General features: G+C 45.0%; 1 protein-coding gene across 1 annotated transcript in view; it reads right to left on the reverse strand.

The window, feature by feature from the left end:
- PEX14 (peroxisomal biogenesis factor 14) overlaps positions 1-13,760 on the reverse strand; it is a 249,503-nt gene that overhangs the window by 222,324 nt on the left and 13,419 nt on the right. Inside the window, exon 2 of the mRNA XM_077457989.1 lies at positions 8,216-8,263. Within this exon, the coding sequence (XP_077314115.1) occupies positions 8,216-8,263 (48 nt within the window). The remainder of the gene's footprint in view (positions 1-8,215; positions 8,264-13,760) is intronic.

Below are 13,760 nucleotides of genomic sequence, written 5' to 3' on the forward strand. Positions count from 1 at the left end.
AGGCCATCAGAGTACCCGAGTGCCTGTCACAGTCCATACGAGTACTCAAATACCAGTCTCCAGGCTATCAGAGAACGTGTCACCAGGCCATCAGAGTACCCGAGTACCTGTCACCAGGCCATCAGAGTACCCGAGTAATTGTCACCAGGCCATCAGAGTACCCGAGTACCTGTCACCAGGCCATCAGAGTACCCGAGTACCTGTCACCAGGCCATCAGAGTACCCGAGTACCTGTCACCAGGCCATCAGAGTACCCGAGTACCTGTCACCAGGCCATCAGAGTACCCGAGTACCTGTCACCAGGCCATCAGAGTACCCGAGTACCTGTCACCAGGCCATCAGAGTACCCGAGTACCTGTCACCAGGCCATCAGAGTAGCAGAGTACCTGTCACCAGGCCATCAGAGTACCCGAGTACCTGTCACCAGGCCATCAGAGTACCCGAGTACCTGTCACCAGGCCATCAGAGTACCCGAGTACCTGTCACCAGGCCATCAGAGTACCCGAGTACCTGTCACAGTCCATCCGAGTACCAGAGTACTTGTCACAGTCCATATAAGTACCTATCACCGCCCTTCAGAGTACCCAAATACCAGTCACCAGGCTATCAGAGAACCTGTCACCAGGCCATCAGAGTACCCGAGTACCTGTCACCAGGCCATCAGAGTACCCCAGTACCTATCTGCAGCCCATCAGAGTACCCGAATACCTATTTCCACAGTCACAGTCCCAGCATGCCCCGGGACTGTGACGTCATAAAGTGGCGGGCTCACTATGTGACATCATCCAGTGACTACGCGCCATACCTATACAAGTCACCGCACATGTCGCACAAGCCAGTACAGCGGAAGACAGCACCGGGTCAACATCGGAAGAAGAAAGAAGAGAGAAGGAGGACAGAGGGCGGAGGAGACTGGGCTCCTCCGCTAGTAAAAGAGCTGCAAGAAGACAGCGGAGGAGCCCGGGAGAAGACGCCGGACACAGTGGAGAAGTCGTCATAAGACCCCCCGATGTCGGAAGAAGACCCCCAGAGCTGCTTAATAAAAGGACTTTTAAAACTTGTGTTGTGTTTTTTATTGACATTTTTTCCCCAGGTGAATGGGTAGGGGTACGATGTACCCCTTACCTATTCACATAGGGTGGGGGCCGGGATCTTGGGGCCCCCTTATTAAAGGGGGCTCCCGGATTCCGATAAGCCCCCCGCCCGCAAACCCTGACAACCAACGGCCAGGGTTGTCGGGAAGAGGCCCTTGTCCTCATCAACAGGGGGACAAGGTCCTTTGGGGTGGGGGGCCGCAGGGCGCCCCCCTTCCCCAAAGCACCAACCCCCCCATGTTGAGGGCACGTGGCCTGGTATGGTCCAGGGTGGGCACTTGCTCATCCCCACCCCCTTCCTGACTGGCCAGGCTTCGTGCTCGGATAAGGGTCTGGTATGGATCGGGGGGACCCCCACACCGTTTTTTCGGCATAGGGGGTTCCCCTTAAAATCCATACCAGACCTAAGGGCCTAGCATGCTCCCAGAGGGGGAACCCACGCCGTTTTATTTTTTTTAATTTGGCGTGGAGTTTCCCCTTGAGAGCTCATTCTCTGATTGGCCACGGCAAAAGTCGCCTGACCTGGGGCGACCTAAAGTTGTGTTGTAAGTCGACCCCAAGTCGCGTCCAAGTTGCCTCCAAAAGTCGTGTTGGAAGTCGTGTTGCCCCTGTGTGAACCGGCTCTTAGGGTCTCAAGAAATGAGATACACCTGATCTACTGAAGGCCTGATCAGATTTGATCAATTTTCAGTGATTGGCAACATAGTTTGCAGACTCTATAACTTTCAAAGACCAAATAATATATACTAATGTGGGTTATTTTTACCAAAGATATGTAGCAGTATAAATTTTGGCCAAAATTTATGAAGAAAAATTACTAATTAGCAAAATTTTATGACAAAGAAAAAGCCATTTTTTTTCACAAAAATTACGTTTTTTTTTTTTTTTATTTATAGCAGAAAAAAAAAAAAAAAAAACCCACTAGTGATTAAATACCACTAAAAGAAAGCTCTATTTGTGTGGAAAAAAGGACGCAACTTTTCATATGGGTACAGTGTTGCATGACTGATGAGTAATTGTCATTCAAACTGTGAGAGCGCTGAAAGCTGAAAATTGGTCTGGTCAGGAAGGGGGTGTAAGTGCACTGTATTGAGGTGGTTAAACACATTGCTAATAGCATTAGCAAAATTTCCATTCGATGAACCTCTAGCAGACATGATACAGCAGATCAGAAGGTCAGAGACTGCAGACATGATACAAGAGATGGTCAGAGACCACAAATTGATGGACATAAAATATATTATTATAATATATATATATAGTGTTTGAGTACACATTTTTCGTAAATATTTTCTTCTATCTTTTCATGTGACAACACTGAAGAAATGACACTTTGCTACAATGTAAAGTAGTGAGTGTACAGCTTGTATAACAGTGTACATTTGCTGTCCCGCAGTCATGTTGGAACAGGAAAAGACCACCCCAAAACTGTTCCCACAAAGTCGGGAGCATGAAATTGTCCAAAATGTCTTGGTATGCTGAAGCCTTAAGACTTCCCTTCACTGGAACTAAGGGGGCCATGCCCAACCCCTGAAAAACAACCCCCACACCATAATCCCCCCTCCACCAAATGATTTTGACCAGTGCACAAAGCAAGATCCATAAAGACATGGATAAGCGAGTTTGGGGTGGAGGAACCTGACCCTCAACCCAAAAGGAACGCCTTTGGGATGAATTCGAGCGAAAACTCCAAGCCAGGCGTTCTCATCCAACATCAGTGCCTGACCTCACAAATGCTCTTCTGGGAGAATGGTCATACATTCCCATAGACACACACCGAAACCTTGTGGACAGCCTTCCCAGAAGAGTTGAAGCAGTTAAAGCTGCAAAGGGTGGGCCAAATCAATATTGAACCCTACGGACTAAGACTGGGATGCCATTAAAGTTCATGTGCATGTAAAAGCAGGCGTTCCAATACTTTTGGCAACATAGTGTATATCAAAGGACTAGAAGTAGTGTCATGGCATTGCACCACAGTGACAAAGAAGAGCTATTTTTAGCTGGACTCCTGAGAGTACTATAGATGGCATGCCCCCAGAATCTGCTGGGACAATTGGCATGGACTGCCCGCGTTTGTTCAGGTGAACATTTGAAAAGCTATTTGTCGGTGCCAAGTCCTCTGTGGAGTGTGCGGCTGGGTGGGGTGGAGTGGGATCCCTTGAGGTAATGTAAACACAGCATGGAGCTGGCACTGGGATAAAAGGGAGAGATGCTTGAAGGTTGTGGGAACGCCTTGCCCAAATATGCGGGATCTGGGAACACCCGGCTTTAAATGTTTATTAACCTCTGAACCTGACATTTAAATTTACACAGGAAAGACATTATTGTCTGTAATATGGGTAACAGGCTTTAGAAGAAGAACAACTATTTTTTTGTGTGTAATGTCAATGCATCTTGAAAGATGAAGTTTAGCTAAAGTAAAAAAAAAAAAATCAGCACAAGGGACATAATGTACGATTGATCCGATGTGTCCCTTGTGCTACTGGTTTCTGGATTCCTTAAAATCTTCATCATCCCACCCCCTTCCATAATAATTATCTGGTGCAGGGGGGATTAATAGAGCTGAGGGAGCGTTGACAGGCTCTCATCAAGAGAATCCGACTATTACCGCCCTTTTTATAGGGGCGGTACTATCACTTCGATCAACGAAACAGGCTCTATGAATGGAGAAAGGGCAGACTGATAGCTCCACCCCCTCCATTCAGAGAAGTTGTACGGTACGGCTTCTATGACTGGACGAGCTGGGCAGAAAGGGCAGGAATAGCCGGGCACTCTCAACGAGAGCCTATCAAAGCTTCCTCAGTTCTGTTAACCCCCTTTTTTTTTTTTGGCCATGAGTGCAAACAATGGTGCCATCATGTAATGACCGATAAATTGTTCAGTGGACATAAATTAATGAATTTTTTTTGTTAGTTTTTTTACATATACCTAGTGCAAACAGTTAAGGTGGGAAACACATTAACCTTTCAATTTATCGTTCCTGCAACAGAAAATTTCCAAACTTGGCCTTCGTTTTTTCAGCTCATGTATGATTATGGATTTTGTGCCCATTAACTGGCTGAAAAACAAACAAACTGTCTAGATCAGTGGTCATCAACCCTGTCCTCAGGACCCACTAACAGGCCAGGTTTTATGTATTACCTTGGGGGAGATGCAGACTAGAATACTGCAATCACTGAGCAGCAAATGATATCACCTGTCATGTATTTCAGTTATCTTGCAAACCTGGCCTGTTAGTGGGCCCCGAGGACGGGGTTGATGACCACTGGTCTAAAGAACCAAATTTCGGACAATTTTCCATATAATGTTTGGCCAGCATAAGTTGTGAAGCTAGGATGGAAATGACAGTTCTCTATATGGCACCTCCAAAAGCAATCCAAAAATGGCAGCCTTTAGGTCCCATTCACACCTGAGCTTTTTTCTGCTTGTAAAACACTCAGCTCTGAAGCTTTTGGCCCATAGTCTTTAATAGAAATGCCTGACTGGAGTGGAAAACCGCTTGTAAAACGCTCAAGTAGTTGCTCTCCACCCCTAATTTCCTCTCCCTTTCCTCCCTCTAGTGCTTACACACTTCTAAAAAGTTGCAAAAAAAAAAAAAAAAAAAAGCCCAAAAAACACCAGTAAAACTATAGGCTTTGTTCACATATACCGTATTTTTCGCTCCATAAGACGCACCTGACCATAAGACGCACATAGGTTTTAGAGGTTGAAAACCAAAAAAAAAAATTCTGAACCAAATGGTGTACTAAAATATTTTCAAGTGCCCATGAAATACAGCCCGACCGTTGCCATAGAAATGCAGACTGACCATTGCCACAGAAAATGCAGACTGACCATTGCCACAAACGCAGCCTTACCTGATGTTATCCATTCCGCCTAACAGAAGACAGAGCAGCCTTAGCGGCCGAATGCTCCGTTCTCTGTCTCAGGAACCAGCTGGAAGATCGCCTGGCAGCCACAGGGGGTTTGGAAGTCTGTCCCCCGCTCTCCTGCCTCTCTTCCGGTGTGGTGGCAGGAGACGAAGCAAGTGGTGCCAGCGGCGGCGGCGGGGGGGGGGGGGTTAACGAAAATCCCTCACATATATGCGCACCATAAGACGCAGGGACATTTTTCTGGGGGGAAAAAAGTGTGTCTTATAGTCCGAAAAATACAGTATGATAAATTAGATGCATTTTGAACAACATCCAATTTGCATGACATATGAACTGGCAGCCCTTTCTATGGAGCAGGTTCACATATATGCGGCAGTGCAAATTCACTTCAAATATTAAAAAAGTCCTGTGTGTTGTCTGAACACATTGCCTTCTGTTTTGGCTATGGCTGTGTGTGATATATATATATATATATATATATATATATATATATATATATATATATATATATATATATATATATATATATATATATATATATATATATACACACACTGCAGAAATTAACGAATAATTGCTTGATTAATCATTAATTTCTTTGATCGATCGGTCTCGCCCATAGGGAAGGCCGCGGCTTCAGCATAGCTCCAGAGCGGAGGCCATCTTGGTCCACCCGGTGGCGGCCTAGTAGAGGTGCGCTGACATCATCATCCGCCTGCTTGTGCCGTCAACTCTGTGGACAGGTCTGCCTGCTGTCTATTCCGGACAGAGCAGACAATCGGAGATGTGGATATTACTTTATGGGGGGAGAAGTGGGGAGATGTGGGCGGCAGATGTGGACATTACAGTGGGGATTATATATGGTGGTAATTAAAGTTTTTCTTAAAGTTTAATTTAAAAAAAAATTGTAAAAAACTATATGTGCGTTAAAATTAATCGAAATTAGTCGATTAATCAAACACGAACATTTTAATCAGGAACAGCCCTAATTTTTATATTATATATATATATATATATATATATATATATATATATATATATATATATATATATATATATATATATATATATATATATATATATATATATATTTTTTTTTTTTTTTTTTTTTTTTTTTTTTTTACACAAGGTAACCGGGGGGGGTGGTAAGTGCTGGACCACCGCAATTCAAAGCAAAGACTTTAGACTCCATTCACAGTTGCACGACTCCAACGTTACACATCTCCAGTGTGCGATTTTAGAGCGCAACCTTCATGCAACTTTAAGTGTGAATTTACACTCTCTGGACACAAGTTGCATCAAAATAGTGCAGGCACCTTTAAGTCGCACAGATCTGAATGGGTGCCATTAAAAAAGAATAGGCTGTGACTTGTCATGCTCAAAGTCGCATTGGCAAAGTCACACAAGTGTGAATGGAGCCTTAATCAATCGGCCAAGCTTGTGTCCTAATCAGGAAACTTTGGTAAATCAAGTTGGAAATTGATTTCAAATGAAAAGTCCAGGTGAAAAACAGACTCACAGGGAAGAATCATTGCAGCCAAAAAGTCCTCGGTATAGTCCCAGTTCACACTGGTACGGTGCGGGGAACTGCATGAGAATCAGACAGGAATCTCATTGCATTCCTGTTCATATCACATGCAATTCTTTGCAGTGCAATTTGAGCCCATTAATTTTGTATAGTTAAAAATCGCACCAAACCTGCACAAAAAATAAAAGCGCATGCACCTTTTTTTGTTGCTGCACTGGAATCGAATCGCAAGGGTGTTTACACACATCCGATTCAGCCATTCACACTGCGTTTTTTTGCAAACCATTTTCAGAGTGCCGCTAACATTGACACCCGCAGTGGTTCGCATGAATGAAGTGCAATTGTGTTGTGATGCGGTGCCAGAAACGCACAGGAATCGCTTCAGTGTGAAGCGGGACTCAAAGTAGTGAGATTTATGAAGAAACATTTGTACCAAAATTCTTAAAACATTTGAATGCCATTCAAAACTAGTTCAAGATTTAATTTGCTTTTAACCTTCAATTTTGAAATGAATGGAGGAAATGTGAACATTCAAGAACAAATTTCCATCGCGCTCCTTCAAATTTTCTTGTCATTAAAATTGAAAATGATCAAGTTGACCCCAATAATGATTAGAAAAATGAACACATGTTCTTACAATGAAAAATGTTGAACGAAATTCTACTGGTGTATGTTCAGCTTCCGGCTTTAATTTATTGTTATCATAAACACCATCCACTAACAAAGCTTTTCAGGAGGACCACATAGGAAGGTCCATGCATTCCTATGGACAGGCGGGTATAAACTGACTTGAGTCCATTTACGTCCGCTTACCACCATTTCTGATCCAATCCACAAAAAATAAATAAATAAATAAAAAAAGAAGAAGGGGGGGGGGGGGGGTTGTTCTGTCCCATTCCATTAAAGCGGAGTTCCACCCAAAAGTGGAACTTACACTCGTTTGTCTCCTCTCCCCCTCCGGTGCCACAATTGGCACCTTTTGAAGAGGAGGGGGGGACAGGATTTCTGTCTATGACATGTATCCTGTACCCACTTCTGGGAGTCCAGGCCATGGCCCGTGACATCACCGCGGGACTCCCTCCTCCTCCTGTCGCTGGGCCAGTAGGAGAGAGGGGCGGGGCCTCACGCATGCGCAGTAGGGTTCCTGGCATGAAGCTGTAAGGCTATACTGCCGGGTACCCTTACCCACAATGGCGGCGGCAGCACCCTACAGCTGATGAAAACATCGGCTGCGATGCCAACATCGTGGGGCTCCAGGACAGGTAAGTGTCCTATTGTTAAAAGTCCCTCCCAGTCACTCATACAGCAGAGCAGGCTCTGTCTGTGTCTGCTCTGCAGATACTAAGCGGTCACGGATCGGTCATCCACCCGCTCTGCTGTGATTGGCAGAGGATCTGTGAGCTGATCACAACAGAATCCACCCAGTCTGAAAAGGGGCTCAAGGCTGGCCATAAATTATACAGTTTTCCTTTAGATTTACCAAAACCATATAATAGGAGGTCACACCTAAACACATTTGTATGCAGTCAGGCAGGCCCTTCTACTACATAGATGAAGGTAAATCTATAAGAAAATTTAATAAGACAATAGTATAATGTATGGCCAGCCTAACAGTAACACAATACGAAAGTTCTATACCACAAAGAAAACTGCTGAAATAAATAAATAAATATATTTCAAAGTTATGCTGAAAAGGGGACAGGAAGTTGCTTTTGACTCACCAATTGCTCTCGGGGAACCCGGGTCTCATTATTCAGGGAGGGACCATTCTGAAAAAGAAAGCAGGAGAGAAATTAGTCCCTAGACATATAATCAGACTGGTAAATGTCCCAGAAGATTGCTCCAATGCAGCTGGAAGACCCACCAATGTAAATAATAGACTTCTATTATATGTGAAATGAAGAGGAATAGGGCTTATACCAGGCAAGCATTAAAACGGATGTGCAATCCGTTTATATTTTGCCTTCCTGGTCCTCGCTTTCCCTCTCATCAACATGCTCATTACATTTTTTTTTTAAAGCCTGTTTTCATTACAAACCTTCATTTAGACCAGGGGTGTCCAAACTTTTTTCAAAGAGGGCCAGATCTGATGAAGTGAACATGCTTGAGGGCCGACCATTTTGCTTGACATTCTTTAAACCATTAAAATTCGGTCTAAGTGTGTTAGTTTGAGCACTAATACACGGCGCAACAAGAATTCTCTTGCCTTTGTGGCTGTGTGTGGGGAACAGATGAGCTTTGGGCATTTTATTTGGGTATACCGTATTTATCGGCTTAAAACATGCACCTTAACTTTAAAAAGTACGTTTCAGGAAGAAATCTTACATTTTAAATAAAGAACTGTGAAGCAAAATAAGGGTCAGTGTGCAGCCTAATCAGTGCCCATCTGCAGACTCACAAGTGCCGTGAGTGCCGCACCCACCGTACTGCCGGGAGAGCCACACCCACCGTACTGCCGGGAGAGCCACACCCACCGTACTGCCGGGAGAGCCACACCCACCGTACTGCCGGGAGAGCCACACCCACCGTACTGCCGGGAGGGGGCGGGACGAGGGCCGACAAACAGGAGAAACTCTTGTTTTTTCGGCTGCCTCTTTGATTGAAAGTCCCACCTCCTGTGATGGACAGAACAGTTGTCCAATGGCAGCACAGGAGACGGGACTTCCTTTTACACAGGACGCCGTGTAAACCGGACATACTCCTGTATCCTGTACGGCACTTGTTCTGTCCCCTCCAAGGCATTTATATCTTTTGTGGACTTTGGCGCTCAGGAATTCGTTGGGGGCCACAAAAGATATACATTTCAAAATTACCAGGCGGCCGTCCGGAAGTGCAATGCAGGCCGCGATTGGCCCGCGGGCCGGACTTGCATGCCTGATTTAGACCCACTGATGCCATTATCTGTGCTTTTCCATGCAATGCAGGCAGATCATGGCTGGTGGTAGTGGCCAGCTTAGAATAATACATACCTGAAAACTTCACAGCACCCAGTACTCCTCACATGCCTCATCAGCCCCGATACAAGCAGTGGGCTGGCCCCTGGGAGGAGTTATGCGAAAATCAAAAAGGGTGGGGATGTCTGTAGGGGTGCAGACAGCATTTGCATACTGAACACCTTGCTAAGGCCTACATGTGATGCTAACTGTCTATGACTGAAAAAACCGAAATCTGCTGAATGAAAGGGCAGGCCAGGGACAGTCAGGTTGGGGAGGAAAGGGCTAAATGATGCTGGACATCTTCCAGCCAGGAGGTGGGATGTGCAAAAAAGTAGGAGAAAAATTACCAGTTTTCCAAGTTTTATAACAAAAACTATGAAACTGTTTATTGTTTTTTTACAAAAAAATGTTTTTGTTTTTGTTTTTTTAGCAAAAAATAAAAAACCCAACAGTTATTAAATACCACCAATGGAAAGCTCTATTCGCTCTATAGAAGCTGAACATTGGTTTTGGCAAGAAGGGGGTTTGAGTGCACATAAAGCAAGTGGTTAAAAGGATAAGTTCACCTTTTAAAAATAAATACATACATACCGTATTTATCGGCTTATAACACGCGCCAGAGTATAACACGCACCCCAAGTTTAGGAGGGAAGTTTAAGGGAAAAAAATGTATTTAAATGCCCATCAATGCAGCCTTATCAGAGTCCATCTGCAGCCTTGTCCATTAGGGGTGCAACGGATCAAAAAACTCACCGATCGGATCATTCCTCGGATCAGAGTCACGGATCGGATCATTTTTCGGCTCAGCAAATAATTGAATTCGCAAAAACCTGTGAAAATTCCACCACCATATAGCCCCCACTGTAATAACCACGTCATCTCCCCCACTGTAATATTGGCTGACCATGATGGCTGGGTACAGCTGGCTATCGCCGAGTATGGCTGGGTATTACCAAGTATTGCACGGTATGGCTGGGTATGGCAGGGTATTGGCAGCGTATTGCTGGGTATTGCATTGCAGAGTATTGGCAGGGTATTGTATTGCAGAGTATTGGCAGGGTATTGAGGGATGGCTGTGACTGCACTTGTCACAGAGCAACTAGGCCGAAGCAGCGGCCTTTCCTAAGGCCGAGACCGTGGAGCGCTCCGCGGATCGTAGTTTGAGCCGATCCGAACGGGGTGACCTGTTCGGATCACGGATAAGTGACGATCCGTTGCACCCCTATTGTCCCTCATTGCAGCCCTGTCAGTGCAGCCTTGTTATGTGCAGACTTGTCAGTGTAGCCTTGCTGTTTAAAAATGGCACCGCCGAGATACAGAGCCAGATGTCCTGTGTATCTCAGCAGCTCTTGGTAGCTCTCGGCCGTTCTTGGCGGGACTACGAGAGTGGCCGAAAGCCACCGTGAGGCTCACAATCGGCGGGGGATCTGCATATAACACGCACCCACGATTTTGCCCTGATTTTTAGGGGAAAAAAGTGCGTGTTATACGCCGATAAAATTGTTACATTTTTTGGCAAGGAAAATAAAAATTGGATTTTTATAACAGCTATCCTGTAAAGTCCTTTTCTTGGAGTACATCATGGGACACAGAGCCTTAAGTAATAAAACTTAAGGGGTATATAGGCACCTTCAGGTGATGGACACTGATATACCCAATACAGGAAGTTCACTACCTATACAACTCCTCCTCCTATCAGGATTACCTCAATTTTTGTAGAAAAGCAATATACTTAAACTCCAAAAGAGGGGAGGGACCTCTGTGTCCCATGATGTACTTCAAGAAAAGGATTTTACAGGTAAGCTGTTCTAAAAATCCTATTATCTTTATTGTACATCAGGGGACACAGAGCTAAAGTATTTACTTAATGGGACGTCCCATAGCAATGCTACTTGAGGGGAGGGGGACACAACCCAGAGGGTACCCCCAGACATGAGGACCTATACTGCTGCCTGCAGCACACTGCGCCCAAAGGCGATATCCTCATACCTCCTTACATCCACCGGATAAAATGTTGTGAATGTATGTACTGAAGACCAAGTTGTGGCCTTACAGATCTGAGCCATGAAGGCTTAGTGACGCACTGCCCAAGAAGCAATAACCGACCTGGTAGATTGTGCCTTAACTTGCAAAAAGGGGGAATCTTACCCCTTAAATCATAAGTGTGAATTATCACTTGTCAAATCCACTTAGTGACAGTGGATTTCGACACTGCCTGTCCTTTCTTAGGACCCTCTGGCAGAATAAATAAGAGATCAGGCTTACGAATCTGAGCAGTTGTCTTTAAATACATTTTCACTGCTCTCACCACATCAAGACAATGTAGTGACTTTTCTTCCCTGGAACATGGTTTTGGAAAAAACTATGGCAGGACAATATCTTGGTGAAAACCTGAGACCACTTTTGGCAAAAAGTCTGGACGAGGGCGTAACACCACTCTGTCCTCATGAATAATCAAGCATGGCTCTTTACAAGAGCAAGCAGCCAATTCCAAAACCTTCCTTGCTGAGGATATAGCAACCAAGAACACCAGCTTCCTTGTCAAAGGACTAAAGGAATATGCTGTGTCGGTTCAAATGCTTGTTTTTGTAACACTGAAAAAACTATGTTGAAGTTCAAAGGAGGTTTGACTGGCAGATTAAGCCGCATCCCCCCTTGCATAAAACCCCAGACTAAAGAATGTGTAGCAAGCAGTCTTTGAAATAAGACCGATAAAGCTGAGACTTGGCCTTTACTAGGCCAACTTCATCTCTACCCCTAATTGTAGAAAAGCAAGAATTCTGCCTACGATATATCTCAGAGGGTGCCAAGCCTTGGATTCACATCAGGAAACATAAGCTCTCCAGACTCTATAATATATAGTTCTGGAAGCTGGCTTCCTTGCATTAATCAGGGTAGAGATAACTGACCGGGAAAGCCCACGTTTCTTCAGAATGTGGGTTTATATAGCCAAGCCATTAAACTTAGAGACCGTAAGGTAGGATGGAATATCGGTCCCCCTGAGAGCAGATCTGGCCTCAGTGGGAGGGACCATGGACCCTCCACTGCCGTCTTTACGATTTCTGCATATGACCGTCTGGGCCATGCTGGTGCTACCAGAATTAGGATTTCTTTCCAGCTTGATCCTGCAAAGAAGTCGAGGCAGCAACTGAATAGGGGGAAATGCATAGATCAGTGAGAACTGATCCCACAAGGTCACCAACGTATCCGTTCCACATGTGAGTGGATCCCTTGTTCGGGTCACAAAGTTGACTAACGTCATGTTGAACCTGGATGCTAGAAGATCTACATCTGGAGTCCCCCATCTTTGGCAAATAACCCAAAAAATGTTTGGGTGAAGAATGGTCCCCCTGGAATAACTGCTGGCGACTCAAGTAGTCTACCTGCCAATTCTCTACTCCCGGAATGAAGACTGTTGATAGGAATGTTCCATGGCTTTCTGCCAAAGTTAGAATATGGTTCACCTCTCTTTGCGCTGAGAGACTCTTGGTGCCCCCTTGGTGATTGATATAGGCCACAGCTGTGGCATTGTCAGATTGGATCCTGACAGGACAAACCCGTGACCTGGAAGTCCAAGCCTTTAGGGCCAGACGCACTGCCCGAATCTCTAGGATATTGATGGGCAAGGTTCTTTCGGGTCTTGACCACTGTCCCCGGACAGTTGTCTTTTCTAGTATTTCTCCCCAGCCTGAAACTTTCCAGATAACTGGTGTGAAGAATTTCCCTTTCAGCAGATTCCGGGTTAGTAAGTGTGTCCCAAAGCCTCAACTGAGGCTTTGGGACACTCTTGGGGACAGCCGCATTGGCAAGTCTAAAGCTTGAATTGTTTTTTCCAAATAGACAGGATACTGTTTTGCAACAGTCTTGAATGGAACTGGGCATAGGGAACCGATTCGAATGAAGCCCCCATCTTTCCTAACAACCTCATGAAAAGGCAAATGGAGAAATTGCTTTTTGACCTGACCATCTGCACCAGCTCTCTTATAGAGTTGATCTTTGCCTAAGGCAAGAACACCTTTTTCTGGGCTGTGTCTATGATCAGACCCAAGTACTCCAGCCTTTTTAGTGGTATTAAGGAAGATTTCTCTAGGTTGAGAATCCAACCCAAATTTTTTAGGTAACTGGTTGTAATGCATACGCTTTGCTCCAAACGAGCCACCGACTGGTCTATTAGCAATAGATCATGTATGTATGCCAAGATTGTTATGCCCTGTGCCCTTAACCTGGCTAGAGGTGGGGCCAGGACTTTTGTAAAACAACCGGAGTGCTGTAGCCAGCCCGAAAGGCAAGGCTACAAACTGTAAATTCTGCTGTTCTACCTCAAACCGCA

This window comes from Lithobates pipiens, unplaced genomic scaffold, assembly GCF_037356315.1.
Source record: "Lithobates pipiens isolate NorthernLeopardFrog02 unplaced genomic scaffold, aLitPip1_a1.2 Scaffold_27, whole genome shotgun sequence".
Taxonomy (NCBI): Eukaryota; Metazoa; Chordata; class Amphibia; order Anura; family Ranidae; genus Lithobates; species Lithobates pipiens.